Source organism: Colletotrichum jinshuiense, chromosome 2, assembly GCF_051148585.1.
Source record: "Colletotrichum jinshuiense chromosome 2, complete sequence".
NCBI classification, from domain to species: Eukaryota; Fungi; Ascomycota; class Sordariomycetes; order Glomerellales; family Glomerellaceae; genus Colletotrichum; species Colletotrichum jinshuiense.
Window position 1 is genome coordinate 218488 of NC_139309.1, and position 22155 is coordinate 240642.

Below are 22155 nucleotides of genomic sequence, written 5' to 3' on the forward strand. Positions count from 1 at the left end.
CCAGCATCATGCGGGTACCCATTCAATGTCACTCGGAGGGGCCGCCGTACAGAGAGAGCGCAAAATGCACACTTCCAGTGTGAAATCTTTTGGCTCCCCTCCACCCCACCACCACCCCTGCCATAAAAGAAAGTGTGGCTTGTGCCGCTGTGGCTGAAAACTCCACCTCAGATGGAGAGACGAGACCCCGAACCGACCTGACGGGACCCGGTGGGCGGTTTTTTGGCGGACGGTGCGCGCGGACTGTGTTTTCTTTGGCTGGACTGACCGACTGAACTGGCCAGGCCCTGCGCCATTTGTTCCCCCAGACATCCGTTATCAGACCGTCGCCCGAGGACTCCCTGAAGCAACTACCAGTTTCAAGGGCCATTCAATATGGAAGATGACGCGATCAAGATCTTGCTAGTCGGTGATGAAAAATGCGGGAAGACGTCCTTTCTCTCGTCCGTATGCCCTGATGAATCCGCAGTGCCTACACCGGGAGTCACAGCTAATATGATGGCGTGCCTCCGAATAGGAGACTGAGCGCCGCCGAAGGAACCGGCCCCATCAGGCTGCTCCGGGACATTGATCAGCCATTCATTTTCGATATTAAGCTGTCTGATAAACCATATCGCTTGGAGTTCTATGATACAAACAGTCCCGACAACTGGCGACTGCTCGAGCCGGACTTGGTCATATTGTGCTACGACATCAGCCAACGGCTCAGTCTCATCAACATGCGGAGACTGGTATGTGCTCCCAGCACTCTCATTCTTCAGCCCCTTCCTCATACTGTTGTTTTGTCTGACGTCCGAGACAGTGGCTCAAGGAGGTCAAATTGTCCTTCCGCAGACCCGACCGTCTGCCTATCCTCATACTGGGTCTGAAAAGGGACCTGAGGTCTGAAGATGACCCCAACGGCATCATCTACCCACAAGAAGCCTACCAGGAGGCGCAAGAAATGCGCGTAGACAGGTACATGGAGTGCTCTGCGGTGACAGGAGAGCTCATCAAGCTGGCGTTCGAGGACATCTGCAAAACGGCAATACTGACACGAAAGGCCGAGGGAGGACAGACAGAAGGGGGATGCGTCGTCATATAAAGGCAGCCAGTCTACCGTCTGTGAGTTTGCCCTCCGAGTCAGAGAAGCCCGCCACGGCAAACTCGGCGTGATCTGGAGTGCGCTGCAAAGTGCGATCCGGGAGGGCCTCCTAGGCAGCGCCATTCTCGTCGCCGCCCTCCTCCTGTTCCGCCTCTTGGGGGAACGAGCCGAGGACTTCGGCAATGATGTTGACAATCTCCTCCTGCTGAGTTTCGTCGAAGCGCTCCGTCATCTCTTCGACGACGGTGTTCAACGCAGCGACGGAAGCAGGACGCAAGTTAAGAATCATAATGACCTCGCCCTTGGCCAGGTCATAGGGGCGGAGCTTCTCCAGAAGCTGAGTGATGCAGCCCGGTTGGTAGGTGATGGGGTCCTGGCTGAGCGGGTTTGGTGGTGTGCGCAGGTACTGGATGAGCTAGACCGAATAAGTCAGTTACGGGCCTATTACACAGAGGCTGGTACCCAGAATTCGACGCAATTTTCTTTCTTAATAAAAGACGTGAAAGGGAGTACAAAAAAATCAACAAAAAAAAATCAAGTTTACCTCTCTTGCCAGCGCCTCAAGGTTACCGGGGCCACGGCGCTCTCCACGCTTCTTTTGGCCGAACTTGCGTTCCGTCAAGTGTTGATAGACTTCATAGTTGGTCAGGACCGCTGACTGAGCCTCGAGAATCTTCATCCTGACAGTGTGCTTGGCGTGTGAAATACTAGGTTGTGATCCTAGGAGGGAAACTGTGTGACTATGAGACGGGTTGGTCGACCTCAGCGTGGTGGCACCAGCGATGGCGTATCGGCAAACGGTGCGAGATAGCAAGTTCGGCTGGTGTTTGTGGAAAATTGTCGTGTCGGTGTGCGAGGTGAGGCTAGACCATGTCCCTGTCCCCCAAAACGGGACCTACCAGGTGCACTTCAGAGGCCGGGAGATGACAGGTCAAGTCACACAACACAACCTTGGGCGAGCTGGCGTTGAAAGTGGTTCCGTTTTACGAGGGCAACCCAATGAACAGACGAAAAGATACACACTGTAAAGTTGGCTGTGTGAAAGTCGAGGTGAGTTTCGATGACTGGACAAGCCAGGTTCGACTGGAGGAGACGATGCAGTGACGAGGAAGACGATGTGACGATGTACCGAAGTACTCGGTACCTTAGCAGACAACCCTTGACTGTACGGAAGTTAGACACGATGTGCGGTGTCGCAAATTCTTTTTTGCAATTGCCCCGCGGCGGTAGTCACAGTTTTGCAAGCACCTGCATGAGAGAGAGAGAAAAAAAGGGCAAGCAGAAAAAGAGGCTGCATTGACACCGCCCAAGGCACCAATCAAGACACCCAAGCCCCCACCCTCGCCGGTGCTAAAATGTCGCGAAGTACGTACCAATTGTGGGATTGCGCAATGACACAAGGAGGGGAGAGAGCGTTGGCGGCTTCAGATTCGAGAGACGCCGGCGCTGCTGCATCTCGCTTGGCTGGGTGCTACTCGCGCTATTTCACTCCCTCCGTAGAAACCCCCAGGTATTGGTCCCTCCCCCCGTCATTGTCTTGATAAAGAGAGGGATTTTACGGTAAGGGCACGACGGATGGAATGTATATCACGAGGCGGCTAGACTTTTTGACGATACGGAACTGCAGAATGTCCGCATCATAATTACACTCTTGTAGCCAGGCCCGGGAGGAGTCACAGGTGCATTCCCCGTCCCACGATGCCACGCAACGCTCCCTGTACGGAGGCTTTTCCCGGCACTGTAAAAGTCCGCGCTGGAGGCCGCTGTCGCCGCTGCCGCTTCAGGTACCACGGTCGTCGTTTCTGCGGCAGTCTTCATGAGGCTCGGCGTGTCTGGGCAGCCTGGCAACCACCAAAAAAAAACACAGTGCATGGCCAGAGCGCCACTGGCGCAAAATCTCTGCCCCAGTGCCAGAGATCGGAGTCATGAACAGGCACCAAGGTACCCCGGCCTAGCCCAAAAGAGCCATTTCTGCGTCTGGCCACCCTGTCGGCAGCCCTGTGCATCTCTCTTTTTACCCCACCAAGAAACATTCCCACCCCCCTAGAGCCCACATGGCAGCGACCGCACCCGACCCCGATACCTGCAATCCCAAACAAACTTATCCACTCAGAGATTTTCCTTTACAACTTCTCGACAACCCCAGCTTCAGAGAAAATCCCCCGCTACCAGCTTTTTCTCCCTCCTCCCTCTCCTCTAGAGCTTGCTCGTCATGCTCCCGTTGTGATCGCATCTTTGAGGCCTCATCCTCTTCCTCGTTGTCTGCCCCAAGCCCTCTGGCATCTATTTTCTGCACAACTCATATCTCGCATACCCTCGGCATCGGCACATTCCAATCCCCTGTGACGTCGCCTTGCACCCCACTAGCAGATTTTTGACGCCTCCAGCAAACCCGAGACCGGCTCTTCTCGCTCGCTCGCGATCCGCCATCCCGCACACGGCATTTACACATTCTTGCCTCCACGATCTCATTCGAATACCCAAAAAAAAAACTGCGAATACTTCATCGCAGTTCAGGCTCTGCCGCCTTTCGTTTCTCCCCGTCTTAATCGAACCAGCCAACGAGGTTGCTGCACTCCAGCTTCCAATATCGCCGGTTTCGCCCGACCCTAACATCAACCTATTCTTTTCTACCACGGCCACCTCTCGAAAGACTACCAATTGTTCACCATGGTCAGGAACATTATTGTCCTCGGTGGTAACACCCACCCCGAGCTGGTTGACAGCGTCTGCAACAACCTCGGTCTCAACGCATGCGAGCGCGTTCTTTCCAAGTTCTCTGTTGGTGAGAGCCGCTGCGAGATCAAAGACTCGGTGCGCGGCAAGGATGTCTTTATCATCCAGACCGCCTCTGGCTCTGTCAATGACGGATTCATGGATCTGTGCATCATGATCTCCGCCTGCAAGACTGGCTCCGCCAAGAGAGTCACCGCCGTCATGCCCCTGTTCCCCTACTCAAGACAGCCCGACGTCCCCTATAAGAAGGCCGGCGCGCCGCTCTCAAAGTCCTCGGCGGAACCTTCCAAGAACGGCTACACCTTTGAGAGCGTGCCCGCGACCCCTGGCCCTGGCATTGCGCGCAGTGTTGGCTTGCCCAACGGCATTGAAGGCATTGCCTCAAAGCTTGCCAAGAGCAAGCTCAGCGAGGACAGAACCAACGGAATGAATGGTGACTACTTCAAGAACGGAGAGCCCAGAACCAATGGCCGAAACCACCACGACTCCGTCTCTTCGCAGTTTACTACCCACGACTACGAGAACCAGGGGAAGATCGACGGCTTCCGATCCAAGCCGGGATATAAGCAGTGGGTTGCCCAGGCTGGCACTCTGGTCGCAGACCTCTTGACCTGCGCTGGTGCGGACCATGTGGTATGTTCCCCTCCAGGAAGCACCTGCGCATTGCTTCGAAGCATGCGCCTGGGCTGCATCGACCGCTGAGCACAAGCTAATAAAACACAGATCACGTAGGTTTTCTCATTAATCTCCCTGGTGCGGCGTGACGTTCTGCGCAGCCGCCCCTTTTGCCAAACCCGACATGACGAGTCTTGAGGCTCTTTCACCTGCGCAATTCTTTCATTGCTTCTTGCCGAAGCAATTGCTAATGATTGCAGTATGGACCTTCACGATCCTCAGTACCAGGGCTTCTTCGACGTCCCCGTGGACAACCTGTACGGCAAGCCTCTCCTCAAGAGATACATCCAGCAGAATATCCCGAACTACAAGGATGCCGTCATCATCAGCCCCGACGCCGGTGGTGCCAAGCGCGCCACTGCTCTTGCCGATGAGCTGGACATGCCGTTCGCCCTGATTCACAAGGTAGGTCACTAGTTTCCGTGGGAGGGGGTGCAAGATTCATATTTGTTATTCTCCAGGAGCGACGCCCGACCAAGTACACCGAGCAGCGCAACGCCAGCATGATGCTGGTGGGCGATGTCAAGGACAAGGTTTGCATTCTCGTCGACGATCTCGTCGACACCGGCAACACCATCACGAGAGCTGCCAAGCTGCTCAAGAAGGAGGGTTCTACTCACATCTACGCCCTCTTGACCCACGGCATCCTCAGCGGCGATGCCATTCCGCGCATCAACGCCTCGGCCATCGACAAGATGATCGTGACCAACACCGTTCCTCAGAAGGAGCACATGAGAGTGTGCCCCAAGCTTGAGTACCTGGACGGTCAGTAATCTTCAAACTTGCTCATTGGTCTGAATGTCTGCTAAACTGCGGCAGTCTCCCCCGTCTTCGCGGAGGCTATCCGTCGTGTCCATCACGGCGAATCGATCAGCGTCCTTTTCCAGCACAACTAAAAGCATCATCACATGGCGTTTGAAAAGAACATCGGCTTTTGCATCGGAGGGTTTATTGGATTCCACAACTACTTCTAGGGAATTTCAGCAACCGTTGTTGCTGCTTTACAGGCGTTTAGCACAGGGGGGTGGTCGAGTGTGGCATCTTTTTTCGCCATGGACATTCTAGACGTTTTTTTCCTTTACTCGGATCATCCACGACATACCAGCTTGTTTCCAATCGGAAACGAAGCGAACTATTGGCAGCCCCACCCGGCTCGCCTCATTGCTACACACTACACACAACACAGAAACATACATAGGACTCCCATCCGTAGGATGGAGGCTCTCTGTACAGCGGACCAGAAGACCGATACTTGGCTCGGTACGGCGGCTTTGCTATACACACACTTTTTATGTCCTCATGGCCACACTTGTCTGTTTACTGTCTGCGAACTTGGCTCTTTATTTATGACTTGGGACTTGCGCGTGGGGAAGAAGTGCCGCGCTGCTTCGTAGATCTGTCACATCCCCGTCCACATAACATGAAAACCCCATAGGAAGCTCCCGCCGCTCGTCTGCTGTGAGCGTGCTCGTATATACCGTGACATTTAAGATAGACAACAATCTAGCAATCAAGATACACAAAACCTCTGTCAGTTTGAAATTGTGATGTTGCATCTTTTTACTGTGCCGCCCATGTCATTTGTCCCCAGCAGTCCCCACAAGTTTTCAGACCATGTAGATTATGAGAATCGAGTCTGAGAAGCTTCAACAAGGGCAGTCGTCGCCAAGTGGGTTTTAAGTTTATTTTCATTCGCAACTGTAGATCATATCCTGTTTTGGGTGGCCTTGCAACTCGTCCTGTATTCAGCTTGACTTGAGACTGGGGAGTCAGACCTCCGAAGCAAGCAATTGGAGGATCAATACACCCGTTCAGATCGACAAGAAGCGAAATTCTAAATGTGTAAGTCGGATTGCGAAAGTAACAAAGGCGAAAACCAAAAGTATAAAAAAGCAATAATGCGCATTGAGACCCGACCCATGGATATATATATATTGATGAAAGAGAGAACACAGGGATGTCTCAGTTCAAACTCCTCCAGAGCCAAGAACCTCCCCTCCCCCCACCAGGCATTTCGCGGGGTGCATCGCTTATCTTATCGCACCCAAGCCCACCCCGCCAACCACCCCCCGAGCTCTCCCCCGTCCGTCCCTTTGAATCCCCGAACCATCCCACCTCGGCACCCGACGTCCGTCGACGAGACCCGAGCGAGCCTCTCCAGACGAACCAGCCTCCAACCCCCAGACTCTTACCTCGACGAGAAACCGCAATGGCCACGCTCTCGGGCGCGGAGCGCATCCGCGCAATAACGGACGAGGACGGCATGTTCAAGGCCTTCGACAGCTACCCATGGCACAAGGATAAGATGTTCTCGGTACCTTCCCCCCCCCACCCCCCCTCGGCTCCCGACGCACTCGGCTCAACGATTCCGCCCGACTTCCTTTAACCTTGATGACCACCAACACGAAGAGGAAGAAAAGGTTTAAAAAAGAGAGACTAACATGGGCTACAGTCCGGCCTCTACGCAATCCTCGGCGACCCGAACACAGAAAACCCCCAAGGGACCCCCTCCGAGCTCGCAACCCACGCCCGCGTCTTCTACTACGCCCAGCGCATCGGCGTGACCATAGATTTTGCAAGGTACAAAGACTGGCTCGCCCGGCACCCGGACCACATCCCTCCGGACGTCCTCCCCGCCGAATACAAGTCTCAGAACGCAGGGGGCAGCACCGGCACCACCACTACGGCCGCGTCAACAAGCGATGTCCCGGGCCTGACCTCGAAGCTCAATGACTTGAGCACCGGCAAGGACGAGAGTAAGGGGGCCGCCACCGGCGGCGCAGAGGCAGAAGAGGAGCCGACCCCGTCGTGGCAAGCGGCGGCGCCGAAAGCAGACCTCTACGTCGAACGCAAACCGCCCTCGCAGTCGGACAACTCGGGCCAGGGCGACGAGCCCGCGTACCCGATGGGCTTCGCGGAGATGCTCCAGATGATCCAGAAGGGCATTCCCATCCCCGGCATCAGGCAGATCCCGGATACAGTGGTCAGGGACGCAGTAAGTTTTCGCTCTCTCTCTTCCCCCTTTCCGCCTCCGCCTTGCTGATTCTCCAGTCTGTCAAACCGTTTGGGAAACGTGCGGCCCCCAAGAAACCGTGGGAAAAGGACGCCTCGGCTATGGATGCAGACACAGGCGTAGCTGATAAGCCCTTGGTGGTTGATGCTGAGTTCCCGCCACTTGACGAAGCGGCCACGTCCGGTGTCGAAGCCGCGAGCAAGGACGCGTAGTAGTGTCACAACGGGCCTGGATATTCTTCAATGATATACGTATGGCGTTGGGTAGATGCGGGTATGTTTTTTTTTCTAGCGCATTTAGGAGGACTTGGAACCAACGGCGTTGAGCATTGACTCGTCATAAAAGAAAAGCACGGGAAACGGGCCAGGTTTCTCGCAACGATATCAAAAGCAATGAAACCTAAAGAAACAGGCAGCTTTTAGGGGAGACATTCTCTAGGGAAACTACCTAATTTTTGATTGAGGACTGCCACAGATGCTGTCCAATCTGGACCAACGCCACACTCCAAAGTTTCCGGAAGTTGATACGTACTACATACAATCATTGCGTTTGTGTTCTGATATTCCATGCTTGCCTAACTGTCCATCTTCTCACTCTTCTGAGTCGTCTTTCTCGATGATTGATGGAATCGAGGAAGTATCGACGTAGTGTGGACGTGTCAATGAACCGCCATGTATAGATGAAAGCATTCTGGCAGGGCTCTGTGGCGCAACTCCATCACCCAGGTCTGGGTTTCGAGTCACAGTGACGCACCTCCTCCATATTGCAAAATCCATAACCATGATGTGTCCAATGCACTCAGACAAGTGATACCCTGTCGAGCATAGGATGACAGCTGATCTGTAAATTAATGGCCGAGGAAGATGTTTCGTAAGCACGAACAAATTAGGTTGCGCGATGACTTCGTCAGAATTGAGGAAATCGGGTTAAGGGTGATGAAGAAGTAGGAGACAGAGAGACCATAGTGACGTAGAGTAAGAACAGGTGAGGAAGTCGATCGAGACAGTGTCGTGAAGATCTCAACAGGGTTTAGCGATAGCCGCCGCCGCCGCCGCCAAAGCGAGGTCCAGCACCCATACGGCCCATGCTAGGACCAGCTCCTGGGCCTGGACGAGTAGTTACGGCGGGGTTAGTGCAAAGCATGCCCACGCGGGAGCCGAACTTGGATCCGCGGAGAGAAACCATGTGTTTCCGAATGTGGGCAGCAACAACCTCACGATGCTGCATGCCAGCATGGGTGAGAATGTACTGGATGAGGTAGTTGCCGTATTGATCGCTGGCAATATCAACAAGCGGGATCCGAGGACGATCGACTCGGCCCTCGCAAACGCGATCAAGGTAGCGACTGAGGAACTCTCCGCCACCGATCTTGAGGCACTTCTCGACAACTTTGGAGGCGTACTGATCGGTACTGTACTCAGCAGCGTAGCGAATAACGTGGTCGATGGCACGACTGCGATCAGCGGGTGCTCCATGCTCACAGATATGCTGAATACACCAGTTTCCGAATTGTCCATGGGCCACAATGTCGATGTTGGCAAGGACTTCCTCAATACAGGGACGCTAGAATTCTTCTGTCAACAATGTACGGAACAGAGACATGAGTCTACATACCTTGTCTTCCTCGAGACAATTCTCGAATATATTCTGGACAACAAGGCTGCCAGTTTCACCGAGAGCAACCTCGTGCCACATGCCTCGCAGAGCCTCGTTGACATACTTCATGATTTGAGGCGGCGACTCAGACCATCGTAGCTCAAAGAGCTTCTGCCAAACATGGCAGGCATAACGATGAATGACGGTCTCTGGGATTCTGCGGAGAAGCTCGTGGACCATGATTGCCTTGTAATCCTCAGGGACAGAGTCGAATGCTTTCTGGACGACATGGCATCCAAATGGGTCCATCGAGAGACTGAGGGTGTTGCCTCGAATGGCCTCCGCAATCTTGACGACCTGCTCAGGAGTTCCATGCTCAAAGCAGCGTTGAACAAGAAAGTTACCAAAACGATTGACCATAAGCGGGTACGCCTGAGAGACGATGGCCTCGACAATCTCGTACTTTTGGTCCGGCGTGCCGACTTTGAGCTTCTGCTGCAAAAAGATGGAAGCCTGTTGATCATTGTTGCACACTATCTTATCCACAATGTATTTCCAGTTGCAGTTGACATTGCGGTCCAACAAGCGACGATAGTTGAGAGGCTCGGTGGTCGGAAGGTACGTCTGGCCCTCGGTGGCGATGGCCTGTTCCAGATGAGAGGTTAGTCTGTTGGATCTAGCACATATTTTCTGGCCTTCCCAACTTACCTCACTCTTCCAACCATCTCCAGTGGTGAACTCAGTTGCATGGGGCGAGAGCTGACTTCCAATGGGCTGTTGGCTGAAGCCTTGATACATGCCAGAGCCCGTATTTCCAGTAGCGCTGCCAGGGGCTCCAGCCATGGTATCGAACGGAGCGGGCGAGGGCGCGAAACCACCGTAGTTGTTCCCAAAGTTGGATCCACCATACGGCTGAGGAGATGGCCAGCGACTATTATCAAAACGGTTGTTCCGACGGCTGCTAGGAGGCCGAGAGAATATCTCGGTGTCATGGTTCATGCGGTCACCTCGATAGCCGTCAGCCATGGAGTACGGGCCAGCAGGGTCCATGTAACCCTGGTTGAATCCACCACGACTACCTCCATACCAGTCTCCTCCCATTGATGGAGATTCAGGAGGGGGGGCGGCTGCGCCGTTGTTGTAATTGGGAGCGGGAGCTCTGGATGTGCCCCAGATAGGGCGAGAGCGGTTATATGCCCCGAAAGAAGGAGCGCCTGCATCCGAGGAGTTGTCGTCGCTAGGGCCCCAGGCATTCTCGACTCCGAGCATGGTGGAACGGGCCGACGGCGGCGGCATGAGGTCATCGTCTTGCTTGGCCGAGCGCGTCTGGGCAAGCTCGTGATCGAGGCGAGAGATCTTGTTCTGCGCCCGTGCAAGCTCCATCTTAAGCCGAAGAAGCTCCTCCATGTTTCCGCGGTTCTCCTCGAGGGTCGCGCTGCCTGGACGGGTCGTAGGAGCAGTTGTTGAAAAGGAGTCAGTCGCAGGAGTGATGGGGACTGAATTGCTCGCTGAAGGAGCCGGGTCAAAACCGCGAGTGTACAAACTGTTGCCGTCAGAAACCTTCAGAGCCTCGTTTTGCTGGTCGAGAGCGGCCTGCTGCTCCGAAAGTTTGGCGAGGAGCATGTCCATGGGATTCGTGCCAGCGATGGTAGCCGACTCTTGATTGTTCTTCTTCTGTCGTCGCTGTGAGCGAGGCGGCAGATGGCGGGCAGAAGAACCAACCTTAAGAGCATTCTGATTGATAAGTTTGGATGTAGCAAGGGTGGCAACGACCGGCTTCTGCTTGAAGGCCGGGACATCCTGTACATTTTGTCAGCTTGATACTCTACCGAAGCGAGCGTTACACATGTTATTGGGTATCGTGGTCTGAGCTGCCAAGCAAGCACGGTGGCCACTTGGAGGGGAAACATACAGAAGATGTTAGTGAGATAGAACTTACAGTGGCAGCTGTCTCGGGGGAGCGCTTGATATTCTCCTCTTGGAGATGAGGCTTCAAGGCAGGCGGCGAACCCATCAGGGGGCTGGGGCCCGCAGAAGGAGGTGAAGACATCGTTGCGTTGCTTACAACGTCTTGTTGGAGGGTCAATACTTTGCAGAAAATAGGACAGGGTATTGCCAGAAGGTGGCAGACAAGATGAGAAAGATTCCTTCGCAAGGGATCGCAGATGAAGGACGTTTGGTGGAATTTCCTCTCTGCCTGAGAGGAAGAAGTTTGAGTTGATGGAGTGCAAAGGGAAGAGAAAGCGATTTTGTCGTGGGGGCTTCCAGGAAAGGAGTTGGGGCAGGAAGGAGGAAGGGACGTAAGGCAGCTATGTAGGAAGGGGGCTTCTCTAGGTAGCAGAGGCACTTCCTTCGCTATAAGCCGCGCTAAAAACCCACCTCGAATTTGGAAGGAGCGAAGTAGAAGAAAGAAAGAATTCGCTCAAAGCTGAGTTGAGGGCAAGGTAAGTGTGATGTGCTGTTGGTTGGTCTTGGGGAAGAAAGTGGCCTTGTAGGTACTGGTGAAGGTGAGGAGGAGACCGCGAACTGGCCAGGATTCCGATCTTTTTCTTTTGGGTGACAGCCAAGCGTACACGCAAACACCTCCTAGGCCTTTCTTTAGATCAAGCTGCCTGATAACCCGCCTCACCAGGGCAAGGCACCGTTCAACATTCACCAGCCGGTGGCCGGAAAGTGATAGTACCCCACTGTCTACCGTAGCCCTACCTCGACGTCGGATGAATTTTGTGTCAATGTCAGTCAGATGGATCCTGGACTGGAAAGTATTGCCTTTGGAATCAACCCAGCAAACGGTTGCAGCAATCTCATTCCAGTGCCATTGCCAGTAAACTTTGTCTGAACCTCGCGTATCCCCTTGCACCATTCCAATCAAATCTAGGACGAAAAGAAGGGCATCCAGGAGGGCGGTCCAGTTTATTTCTACTTGGATGGGAGGTGGATGTGTATAGCATACAATATCCTACAGCAATCGCTGGTTTTTGACACAGGGACAATCAGCTAGCACCTAGCCATGGAGATATTTTTTACACAGAACTATCCAAACAAGTCGTCGCAGACCTTGGTATTTATGGCTTCGATATTTTCATCGTATTTTTACACTGAATGCCTTGTCTCTTGACATCCTTTTATGGGCCATCCATGCCAGAGCTGGCATCGGCGACCCATGTTCTTTCGAGTTTCCGGAAATCCCCATCTGCCGCATAAGGGTCTTAGGTGTAGAGGTGCGTTGAGCCGGAAGACTGGGGATCAACTGGCCCGCATCTCAATTCTGAGTGTGTTTCGGTAGGCGTGATTCCATCAATTCGTTCGGCAATTGCACATCGTATCGTACAAACGGTTTTTTGACGTCGCTTATCTCTTCTTAGGCTCGGCTGCAAAACTGTTAGTACAAACAATACGTGTTAAGTAGCGCAGGAAAGCTTACTCTTCGTCTTCTTCTTCTTAGGCGCACTCTTGCCTCTGGCCTTCAGTCTGCATCGAGCGTTAGTACCGGATCCCTGGTCCTCCTTCACATCGAGACATACCCAGCAATGTGGTCCAAACGGTCCATCTCCTCCAAGTCAAGAGTAGCGAGGGTAGGTCCAAACTCTCTCTGAACATCTCTGACGGTGAGGACCTTGCGGGGGTAGTAGGATGCGAGAGAAGGCCCCTTCAACCGTTGGCGCAGAATCTTGTTTCCCGTCCGTACTCCCTCTGGGTTAAACGCTGTCGCAAATACTTCGCATTGGGCCTGTTCCAGTCAGTTAGTTAAATCGGGTATCGTAGTGAACATCAACTTGCCTTCATGAGGTCCAGCAACCTCGCGCGTGGGACACTCATCTTTGCATGTCCTCAAGGGGTCAATCAGACGAATATCGGAAATTTGTCGCGATGTCGACCAAGCTAACCGTGAAGTCCAATGCCAGCTCCACACTGCCGAAGTCGCGCCGTCCAATTGGGTCAGAACATCGGATCATTGATTGGCCGCCATGATCAAGGTTCCTCCTGTGGCCTGTGCATGCTCTGCACGCACTGCACTGGGTGGCTGCAGAAAGCTCCATCTGAGCTCTGGTACCATTTTTCTAAGCTATGCCTAGGTAGTGAAGGTACCTTTCTTTCCCAGGGTAGGACGATACCAACATCTCACGGATGGCATCAACTCTCATCACCATCATCTCCCGGTTTTTTATTTCCTCAACTGCAGTATTGTTTTTTTCTTTCTATTTAATAAGAGCGGTTTAGAGAGAAGGCCTAAATTATCATAGAGACGACAACATGAGCAAGCGCTCAAATTCAGGAGGCTTGCCTCCAAGCAAGCGAAGACAAACAGAAGATGATGCAATAAGACTGCTTCTTGATCACAGCGATGACCTCATCAAATGCCTTCAGTCACTTAACAAGTCGAAAACGGACTCTTTTACACAAAATAAGGACCTTCAAGCCCTTCAAGGGCTCAGCAAGCTGCTATTGCCCTCATTCAAGCGCTTGGCTGGCGAAGAAAACTACCAGGTTGAGAATAATGAAGTCAGGGTAAGGTCTCTTACACCATCAACTGACGAACATTTTGTCCGACTGACTTTCTCTCAGAAGAAGACGTCAGATGAGACGGACGAATCCTCGACCACACCTGACCAACGGCCATCATCGTCATCCACAGGACCGCCAATTCCTTCATTTACATTAGTAAAGCCATGGACACCTGCAGACATTCCGACATCGCTGCCACCTCTCCCCCAGATTTCTAATCCGGTCCTGGAGCTGGCGGCTTTCACTCATGTTGGCATGGTTAAGAACAAAGGCGGCTTGAGTTACGATCGTCTTGAGTGGCTCGGAGACGCCTACGTTGAGTTGATCTCGTCCTGTCTAATCTTCCAAACCTTTGGGGGAATGCCTACTGGTAAATGCTCTCAGTTACGGGAGCTCCTGGTGCGCAATGCCAACCTCGGAGAGTACTCCACACACTACAAACTCATGGACAGAGCAAATCTACCGGCTGAGTACAGGCCCAACGCCAACTTGGCAATCATGGCCAAGCCACACGAAGTTAAGAAGGTTAGCGGAGACCTGTTCGAAGCATACGTTGCCGCTGTTATCCTCTCCGATCCCGCGCACGGTCTCGTTCGCGCTGCAGAATGGCTAAAGGCACTGTGGGCCACAACAATCAAGGACCAGATCCGATCAACTGCCAAAACACCCGACATACAGGCGGTGAAGGAGTTGAGCGAATCGGTGTCCCAAGAGTCGAGTATACCCCCCAAGGTCCGACTGAGCCAGATAATTGGCGCCAAAGGCATCATTATCCGCTATGAGGACATCCCTAATGCGAACAAGAAGGATAAGTACAACAAGAAGTTGGCTCTTTTCACCGTTGGTGTTTTTCTTGATGGATGGGGGGAGAAAAACAAGCTGTTAGGGACAGGCAGCGACCTCAACAAGAAAGAGGCAGGACAGAAGGCGGCTCAAATGGCATTGAATAATAAGAAGCTGATGAAGGTGTTTGAAGACAGGAAGAGGGCGTTCTTGGCAGCCCTTGGCGAGACAGAGGCGAAGTCAGAGTAGGGCTCGCTTCCACGAAGAGAGGAGAGAGAGACGGAGGGAGAGAACTATACCCAGGATACCAATTGAAACACTGCTCATGATTACTCCGTAAACTCACAAATACTATGATATCAGCTGAGAACCCCCACTGTAATGAGTCGGCGCAAAGACAACGGGAGAGGTAGGGACATCGTAATAAGAATAGTAAAAACCCCGACGAAAGGAATGAAGGGTTGCGAATGCGAGTGGTTGGCGGCAAACAAGCAGATGAACATGGGCGGAACCCGAGTCGGACGTTTTCTGGAGCGACAGCCACTCAAAGCGAGTGCGTGCTCGAGCCGAGCGTGTTAAACAAGTCAATGCCGAACAACAGTGCTTCTCCGTACACACGATGCTAGGGGTCAGAGGCCTCGGCTCAATACCAATTCAGATTTAAGTTGTCAATTGACGGAAACTTAATTGACGACGCAAGCAAAACAAGAACGGATGGGACGTCTCGCAATCCCAGACTGCCCGCACTTCACGTGTCTCTTGATCTCGGCCGACAATAAGTTGCCGTGGGCCTGTTAACACCAGAAAGACGCGGGGTGATAGGGACTAAGTGCGTGCTAGTCGGGATCTCGGAGAATCCAACCCAACCCCTGGTAAGCCCGCGCCAGGCCCGCGCACCCACACCTAACGCCTACCCCTAGCTACGTGGGTTAGGTTGGTTGCGTTGCGCTGCTGCGTTGCGTTGCGTTGCGTTGCGTGACCCGGCCGAGGCAAAACAATTACCGGAAGTCGCCCACCCCTTCCAATGTTGCTGCTAACATCGGCGCGAACCCCGGCCTATCCCAGCAACAGCTGATTACCAGTACCGAATTGCCTTACCTCACTAATCTGCTAGCACCCGCCATCGCCGCCCGCCGCCGCTGCCCATCAGATCTCTTCCTTTCTTAGGACGAGGAAGTAAAAGTCCCATGGCGGAGCTCTCACATTATGCATGTCAGCGTGCTGTATTTCTAACTCTCTTGTCTTGCCAGCACCTGTTACCTCCCTTACCAGTTTCAGTTCACGCCGCCAAGGTACCTCGCTCTACATCCAGGTGAAAGGGGGACTTTACTCTATCTAAGCTATCTTCACCCGATGTCTTGAGCCGAACTCCCAACCCGACCAACCGACCATATCACCTCGGATATACATCACAACCATTTTCTCCCTTCTTTTAGTAAACAACTTGGTTGGTCCCAAGGACAGCCGTCTAGATGGCCGACTCCGTAGGTAAGTGCGATAATTCTAACCTTACTACCTTGTGGGGAGAGCAATTCCCCGGCTAATTATGCGGTTATGCGCCTCTCCTAGATCGCGTGTTCGTCTATGCCTTAAATACCGTCAAGAAGATCCCCAAGACAGGAGCGTCGCGTCCCCCTCCCTCCGACAGATTGCGACTCTATGGCCTCTACAAGCAAGCGATGGAGGGGGATGTCGATGGCGTCATGGAACGGCCGACCCCGGGGTCGGGTATGCCGCCCGACGAGCTACAGCGCGAGAAGGATAAGTGGGATGCCTGGAACTCCCAGAAGGGTCTAAGTCGGACGGAGGCAAAGAGGAGGTATATTGAGGCACTGATCGAGACGATGCACAAATACGCGACGACGCCGTAAGCCCAGTCTTTCCTCTGCCCTCGCGGCCTTTGCGCGTCAACCAACTGACTCGCCGCTGCAGAGATGCTAAGGAACTTGTCGCGGAACTCGAATTCGTATGGAACCAAATCAAGAATAACAGCCCCAGCTCGACCGATTCTTCGCCGAAAGCCATGGGGTATTCCGGCGAGTTGCGACAGTTCCAACCACCCCTGAGTGGATCCGAAGGACCGATGAAGATTCTCAGTCCAATGAGCGAAGATGACGCTGCCGAGCGAGAGTCGGAGCAGAGAGTAGGCTACAACGAGGACCCGGAAGGAGGCGAGCTCGCAAGGAGTAGTAGCTGGTCCCGGAGTGTAGAACGCGCGCTCGAAAAACTGTCTGCCGAGGTTGCAGCTTTACGGGAACAAATATCAACAGGGAGAGAGTGGAAGTCGAAAAGGTCACGCAGTTTTCCTGCGTGGATAAGGTGGTTTACCTGGATCTTCATGAAGCATCTGGCCATTGATATAGTTCTTCTGGCCTTCATACTGCTGTGGATGCGCAAGCGGAAGGATAGACGACTGGAAGACTTGGTCCGAGCAGGGATGAAGTTGATGAGGGAGTACATCAGGAACGTATTGCCGTCCAGATGATGACTCTCTGTCGGTTGATGGAGATCAGGCCATCACTGACGGAAACCTGACCAAGGAACTATCATGCCACCCTTTGCAGGTCCGCGATATTGGCATCGGTCCCGGCAAGGCCAACAACTCTGCCACTCATCCCTAGCGACGCTGAAAGGCTCGCACGACTACCATGCCAGCTTGTTTTGCAACTTGTTCGGCAAAACTCGCGTATGCTATCACGCTGTTGGAGGGTCAAAGTTACCATTGTGGCGTTCCCTAGCGTGCGATCGCGTCGTCAACGAGAATAGTCCTTTGGGACTGGGCTGGCGATCAGGTTCGTGATGGCGTCTGCATCGAAGTACATGATATAGGGAGTCATTACGCTACGAATACTGAGTAATTGCCGAGCCAAGCGCAGGTGTTAGCTGGGTTTTCATGGGACGACTGGAAAGTGAGGAGGGTAGTCCATTATCTATCCCTCTTTCAAAAAGGGGTTGGGCGTTGAAACCCTGGCCGGGTGATCCTGTATGTGGTATCCATATTGGACAAATAAAATACATAAAGCTAGTGTTGCGCCTTTCCTCCCACGTTTCTACCCTGGGAAGTTCCTGCCTGTATCCACACTAAAGTAGTGCTTACCCCAGATTTGAAGCAATATAAGTTTAGGGACAAAGACAACTCGAACAAAATTCCGAACCCGGTATTACAAGACGATAATCCATGCCAGAGGTAGTTTCCAACACCTGACCCAAGATTTTCGACGACATACGCTGGGAACTACCTTAGCAGACCTGGCATAAGCGTGGAACCCGACTACCCAGAGTAACCTTTCAGGTAATATTACCTATCATCGACGAACTGAAATCACAAACTCCACCATTCCCATATTTCCCCATCCTTCCCATCTCACCCACAAGGAACCACATCACTGCAGTCTCACAACTCCCTCATAATCAAACCCCGATCAAGATTCTGGACACTTTGGCGACGCAGATGAGCGCTGGCCAACAGCATGCAAGAAAGCGCAGGGGCTTCGGCAGAACCGTCTGACAAGGCGCGAGCTGTCAGCGACCCTCTTGACGATGAGGACATCCCGATGATACAGCCGGGCGTCCCAGCCATGGCGATGTTCGTTCCTCTGGAATCTAGTCTTTTTGAACCTTTTGACGCCCCAAGAGACAAGATCGACCGTCTGGAGATTTGCCAGCAGAACATCGAGAAGCACAGTGCCGCGGTTCAGCAGAACATTCTATTGGTATACGAACGAGAGCATCGGCGCATCTTACGCCACGCCAAAACGCTGGAGGCCTCTACCGGCTTCGTCGAGACCACCGCAGGTCTCTTGCCAGGCGAGGATGAGCTCATAATGAGCAACGTCGAAGCCCCGATGCCCGCCGGTGCCGACTATAGCGACCGGCACATGTCCACATATAACATGCCCGACCTCCCACCAGATCTCCCTCCGAGACAGGCGGCACTTCAATGGTCGCTCTATAACTCGGGGCAAGCCTTGAATCAGTTGGCAGGATACGCCAGTCACGCTCAGGAGATCAAAGACCACTACCGGACGGCCCTTCAGAAAGAACTCGCACTTCAGGGGCTCTCTGACAAGAATCAACAGGAAAGCGAACCTGCTCGTAGCTAGAAGCGACGGCGGTTGTGATAAGTTACACCAAATGTGCATGGTCGGATGAGACAACAGGCCAGGTTGAGATGTATCCAGCGACCGGAACGGAAAATGCAGGACAATAGAGCTTGAGCTTCAAACTCTTCGCCGCTTGGCACCAGCTCCTGGCACATGACATCGACTCGATACGGGCGCGTCGCAGGGACGCAGGCACCGTAACTGGGGTACATAAACATCATGAGATGCAAGTACATACACTCACGTACATTCTACACATAGTTTTGTTGTATTCATAAAATGTGACGACCGGCGGTAAGAGGCAACGGTCATTGAGAAATTCTCCCATGCTTCCATAAACGGCGTCATAAACTTCTTCTAGGTACACTAGATAGAGGAAGGCTCAATTGAAGCATTTTGCAATGCGCAAGCTCACCTACGATAAAAAGTGTCCATATACAATTTAATTTGGTGAAGAAGAGAAAGAGAAAGCTCTGCGAACGAAATTTTCCGAAGACATAATAGGTGCTCGGGTGGATTTGTTGTTGCCTCAGGCGATGAGAAGCTCCCGGGAGGGTTGACCAATCACGGTCGATGTAAATTAATCGCGATTTACGCACTAGCGCCACCAAATCCCCATGGCCCGGGACAGAAGAGCAGTTCCCTCCCGACGTCAACGATTGATATTCAATCCGCCTCCCACCACCACGACTCCCCCCGTTTCGTCTCCGTCTCAATCCGTCAAGGCGATACGATGCTGCGGCATTCTCTAGCACGTTCGGCTTGGCGGACTGGCAAGCAGGCCGCCAATGCCTCGCGATCTTTTGCTACAACAGCTCGCAGGAATGCCGAAGTCGAGCTCACAGTCGGTACGACAAGTCCGCCCTCGCGATGGGCTCAATTGGCTTCTATGGCAAATGCTGACATCAGATACAGACGGAAAGAAGGTGTCGATTGAAGGTGAGATGCGATGTGGCCATGGCCGAAGTCTCCTGCTCATGAATTTCTAGCCGGTTCCGCCCTGATTCAAGCTTGCGAAAAGGCAGGCGTAACAATCCCCAGGTTCGTCCATACTTTAGAAACTCGATATTTCTGGCATTTACTGACTTCGGAAAAGATATTGCTACCATGAGTACGACGCCCCTCGATCGAATCGATGACCATTGCGAGGGATGACCACCGACTGACAAATACACTAGAAAGCTCGCCATTGCCGGTAACTGCCGTATGTGCTTGGTCGAAGTCGAGCGCGCCCCGAAGCCCGTAGCCTCTTGCGCCTGGCCTGTACAGCCCGGTATGGTCGTTAAGACCAACTCCCCCATTACACACAAAGCCCGTGAGGGTGTCATGGAATTCCTCCTTGCCAACCACCCTCTGGACTGCCCCATCTGCGACCAGGGTGGTGAGTGCGATCTCCAGGACCAGTCAATGCGATACGGAGGCGACCGTGGCCGCTTCCACGAGATTGGCGGCAAGCGTGCTGTCGAGGACAAGAACATTGGCCCCCTCATCAAGACCTCCATGAACAGATGTATTCACTGCACAAGATGTGTCCGTTTCTCCAACGATGTTGCCGGTGCCCCCGAGATGGGTTCTTTCGGTCGTGGCAATGACATCCAGATCGGTACCTACCTCGAGAAGAACCTCGACTCCGAACTTTCCGGCAACGTCATCGACCTTTGCCCCGTCGGTGCCCTTACCTCGAAGCCTTACGCCTTCCGCGCGAGACCCTGGGAGCTGAAGCACTCTGAGTCCATCGATGTCCTCGACGGTTTGGGATCCAACATCCGCGTCGACTCCAGAGGCCTTGAGGTTATGCGTATTCTGCCCAGACTTAACGATGATGTCAACGAGGAGTGGATCAACGACAAGACCCGATTCGCCTGCGACGGATTGAAGACCCAGAGATTGACCATGCCCTTGATCCGCCGTGACGGCAAGTTCGAACCCGCCGACTGGGAGCAGGCCCTCACTGAGGTCGCCAACGCCTACCACCACCTCCAGCCCAAGGGCAACGAGTTCAAGGTCATCGCCGGTGAACTGACTGAGGTCGAGTCTCTGGTTGCCATGAAGGACCTTGCCAACAAGCTGGGTTCCGAGAACTTGGCCCTTGATATGCCCTCCGGAAGCAAGCCCATCGCCCACGGTGTCGACGTCCGCTCCAACTACCTGTTCAACTCCACCATCTACGGCATTGAGGAGGCTGATGCCATCCTCATTGTCGGCAGCAACCCCCGTCACGAGGCCGCTGTCCTGAACGCTCGTATTCGCAAGCAATGGCTGCGCTCTGACCTCGAGATCGGTGTCGTTGGCGAGACCTGGGACTCCACCTTCGAGTTCGAGCACCTTGGAACCGACCACGCCTCCCTGAAGCAGGCTCTTGCCGGTCCTTTCGGCAAGAAGCTGCAGTCTGCCAAGCGCCCCATGATCATCGTTGGCTCCGGTGTCACTGATCACGTTGACGCTAAGGCTTTCTACGAGACCGTTGGTGCTTTTGTTGACAAGAACGCCGCCAACTTCCTCACTCCCGAGTGGAACGGATACAATGTTCTTCAGAGAGCCGCCTCCCGCGCCGGTGCCTTTGAGGTCGGTTTCACCACTCCCTCGACCGAGGTTGCCGAGACCGCCCCCAAGTTCGTCTGGCTCCTGGGTGCCGATGAGATCTCCGAGAAGGACATCCCCAAGAACGCCTTCGTCGTCTACCAGGGCCACCACGGTGACCGTGGTGCCCAGATCGCTGATGTCGTCCTCCCTGGTGCTGCCTACACGGAGAAGGCCGGTACCTACATCAACACCGAGGGTCGTGTCCAAATGACCCGTGCCGCCACCTCCCTGCCCGGTGCTGCCCGGACTGACTGGAAGATCATCCGTGCCATCAGCGAGTTCCTCGGCGCTCCTCTGCCCTACGACGACGTTGCTCAGCTCCGTGACAGAATGGCTGAGGTCAGCCCGGCCCTGGCGGCCTACGATGTGGTTGAGCCCGTCTCTCTGCAGCAACTGAGCAAGGTTCAGCTGGTAGACCAGAACAAGGGCACCAAGGCCACCGGTTCGCCCTTGAAGAAGGTCATCGACAACTTTTACTTTACAGACGTTATCTCCAGAAGGTATGTTTCCCACCCACTCCAAACTATACTTCCTTTAGAGCACACGACTAACTTGTTCACAAAGTTCACCGACAATGGCCCGCTGCTCTGCGGCCAAGGCCACTGGCAACCCCAAGAACAACCTCATGGCACCAGGCATGGAGGAGGACAGGCCGATGGGCCAGATTGCGTACGGTGCATGAAAGACAGGCTGTACGAGTACGACCGTAGAGAGAAGAAAACAAAGTTCCTTTGTCTGGGATGGATGATGCATTGCTTGTATATAATAGCACGCGTGGGTAGAGTGTGGCGGGTAGTTGAAGAAAGTAAATACCTTCATCGTTTGGTTCCTTCGCAATGATGTGTATGACATTTATGGCTGCCGCGGCCCTTCACGCATGGTACTGCAGAAAGTCTGGCCGTATGAGTTCACGCTATAACCTGTCGAGATCTTCAAGAGGCATAGTATAAGCCTACTATGATGATCGCATCTGATGTAGTATATGTCCTTGGTCTTGCTTGTTCTTTGTTTGTTAACAGCTCCCTCTGTTCGAGGTGTTTTCTCTACTCTGCATCCGCCGTATGCTTGTTCGTACT

The 22155-nt window shown here is 53.5% G+C and overlaps 10 protein-coding genes across 10 annotated transcripts; 7 read left to right on the forward strand and 3 right to left on the reverse strand.

Annotated features, from left to right (window-relative positions):
- Nucleotides 1-375: 375 nt before the first annotated feature.
- EsH8_II_000058 (P-loop containing nucleoside triphosphate hydrolase protein) lies at nt 376-1084 on the forward strand (the record flags this gene model as incomplete). Its single annotated transcript, XM_083263356.1, has 3 exons — nt 376-443; nt 518-731; nt 803-1084. 3 exons carry the CDS (start codon nt 376-378, stop codon nt 1082-1084), a joined length of 564 nt encoding a protein of 187 aa, XP_083120678.1.
- Nucleotides 1085-1193: 109 nt separating this feature from the next.
- Nucleotides 1194-1763, reverse strand: EsH8_II_000059 (DNA-directed RNA polymerase III subunit RPC17; the record flags this gene model as incomplete). Its single annotated transcript, XM_083263357.1, has 2 exons — nt 1194-1499; nt 1629-1763. The coding sequence occupies 2 exons, from the start codon at nt 1761-1763 to the stop codon at nt 1194-1196; spliced, it is 441 nt and encodes a 146-aa protein (XP_083120679.1).
- A 1991-nt stretch (nt 1764-3754) lies between these two features.
- On the forward strand, nt 3755-5391 carry EsH8_II_000060 (ribose phosphate diphosphokinase subunit PRS5; the record flags this gene model as incomplete). The annotated part of the gene is made up of 5 exons (XM_083263358.1): nt 3755-4453; nt 4544-4548; nt 4696-4900; nt 4957-5260; nt 5315-5391. The coding sequence occupies 5 exons, from the start codon at nt 3755-3757 to the stop codon at nt 5389-5391; spliced, it is 1290 nt and encodes a 429-aa protein (XP_083120680.1).
- Nucleotides 5392-6704: 1313 nt separating this feature from the next.
- Nucleotides 6705-7720, forward strand: EsH8_II_000061 (PEX14-like KPWE domain-containing protein; the record flags this gene model as incomplete). Its single annotated transcript, XM_083263359.1, has 3 exons — nt 6705-6809; nt 6948-7490; nt 7547-7720. 3 exons carry the CDS (start codon nt 6705-6707, stop codon nt 7718-7720), a joined length of 822 nt encoding a protein of 273 aa, XP_083120681.1.
- An 817-nt stretch (nt 7721-8537) lies between these two features.
- Nucleotides 8538-11154, reverse strand: EsH8_II_000062 (armadillo-type protein; the record flags this gene model as incomplete). The annotated part of the gene is made up of 4 exons (XM_083263360.1): nt 8538-9071; nt 9123-9749; nt 9813-10904; nt 11044-11154. The coding sequence occupies 4 exons, from the start codon at nt 11152-11154 to the stop codon at nt 8538-8540; spliced, it is 2364 nt and encodes a 787-aa protein (XP_083120682.1).
- Nucleotides 11155-12455: 1301 nt separating this feature from the next.
- Nucleotides 12456-12923, reverse strand: EsH8_II_000063 (mitochondrial 37S ribosomal protein mS33; the record flags this gene model as incomplete). Its single annotated transcript, XM_083263361.1, has 4 exons — nt 12456-12475; nt 12529-12575; nt 12629-12834; nt 12885-12923. The coding sequence occupies 4 exons, from the start codon at nt 12921-12923 to the stop codon at nt 12456-12458; spliced, it is 312 nt and encodes a 103-aa protein (XP_083120683.1).
- A 435-nt stretch (nt 12924-13358) lies between these two features.
- Nucleotides 13359-14642, forward strand: EsH8_II_000064 (ribonuclease III; the record flags this gene model as incomplete). The annotated part of the gene is made up of 2 exons (XM_083263362.1): nt 13359-13613; nt 13671-14642. 2 exons carry the CDS (start codon nt 13359-13361, stop codon nt 14640-14642), a joined length of 1227 nt encoding a protein of 408 aa, XP_083120684.1.
- Nucleotides 14643-15865: 1223 nt separating this feature from the next.
- EsH8_II_000065 (acyl CoA binding protein-domain-containing protein) lies at nt 15866-16878 on the forward strand (the record flags this gene model as incomplete). Its single annotated transcript, XM_083263363.1, has 3 exons — nt 15866-15881; nt 15963-16260; nt 16326-16878. The coding sequence occupies 3 exons, from the start codon at nt 15866-15868 to the stop codon at nt 16876-16878; spliced, it is 867 nt and encodes a 288-aa protein (XP_083120685.1).
- A 985-nt stretch (nt 16879-17863) lies between these two features.
- On the forward strand, nt 17864-18496 carry EsH8_II_000066 (uncharacterized protein; the record flags this gene model as incomplete). The annotated part of the gene is made up of 1 exon (XM_083263364.1): nt 17864-18496. One exon carries the CDS (start codon nt 17864-17866, stop codon nt 18494-18496), a length of 633 nt encoding a protein of 210 aa, XP_083120686.1.
- A 733-nt stretch (nt 18497-19229) lies between these two features.
- EsH8_II_000067 (NADH-quinone oxidoreductase subunit G family protein) lies at nt 19230-21761 on the forward strand (the record flags this gene model as incomplete). Its single annotated transcript, XM_083263365.1, has 6 exons — nt 19230-19344; nt 19412-19435; nt 19486-19537; nt 19593-19607; nt 19675-21579; nt 21644-21761. The coding sequence occupies 6 exons, from the start codon at nt 19230-19232 to the stop codon at nt 21759-21761; spliced, it is 2229 nt and encodes a 742-aa protein (XP_083120687.1).
- Between the last annotated feature and the right edge of the window lie 394 nt (nt 21762-22155).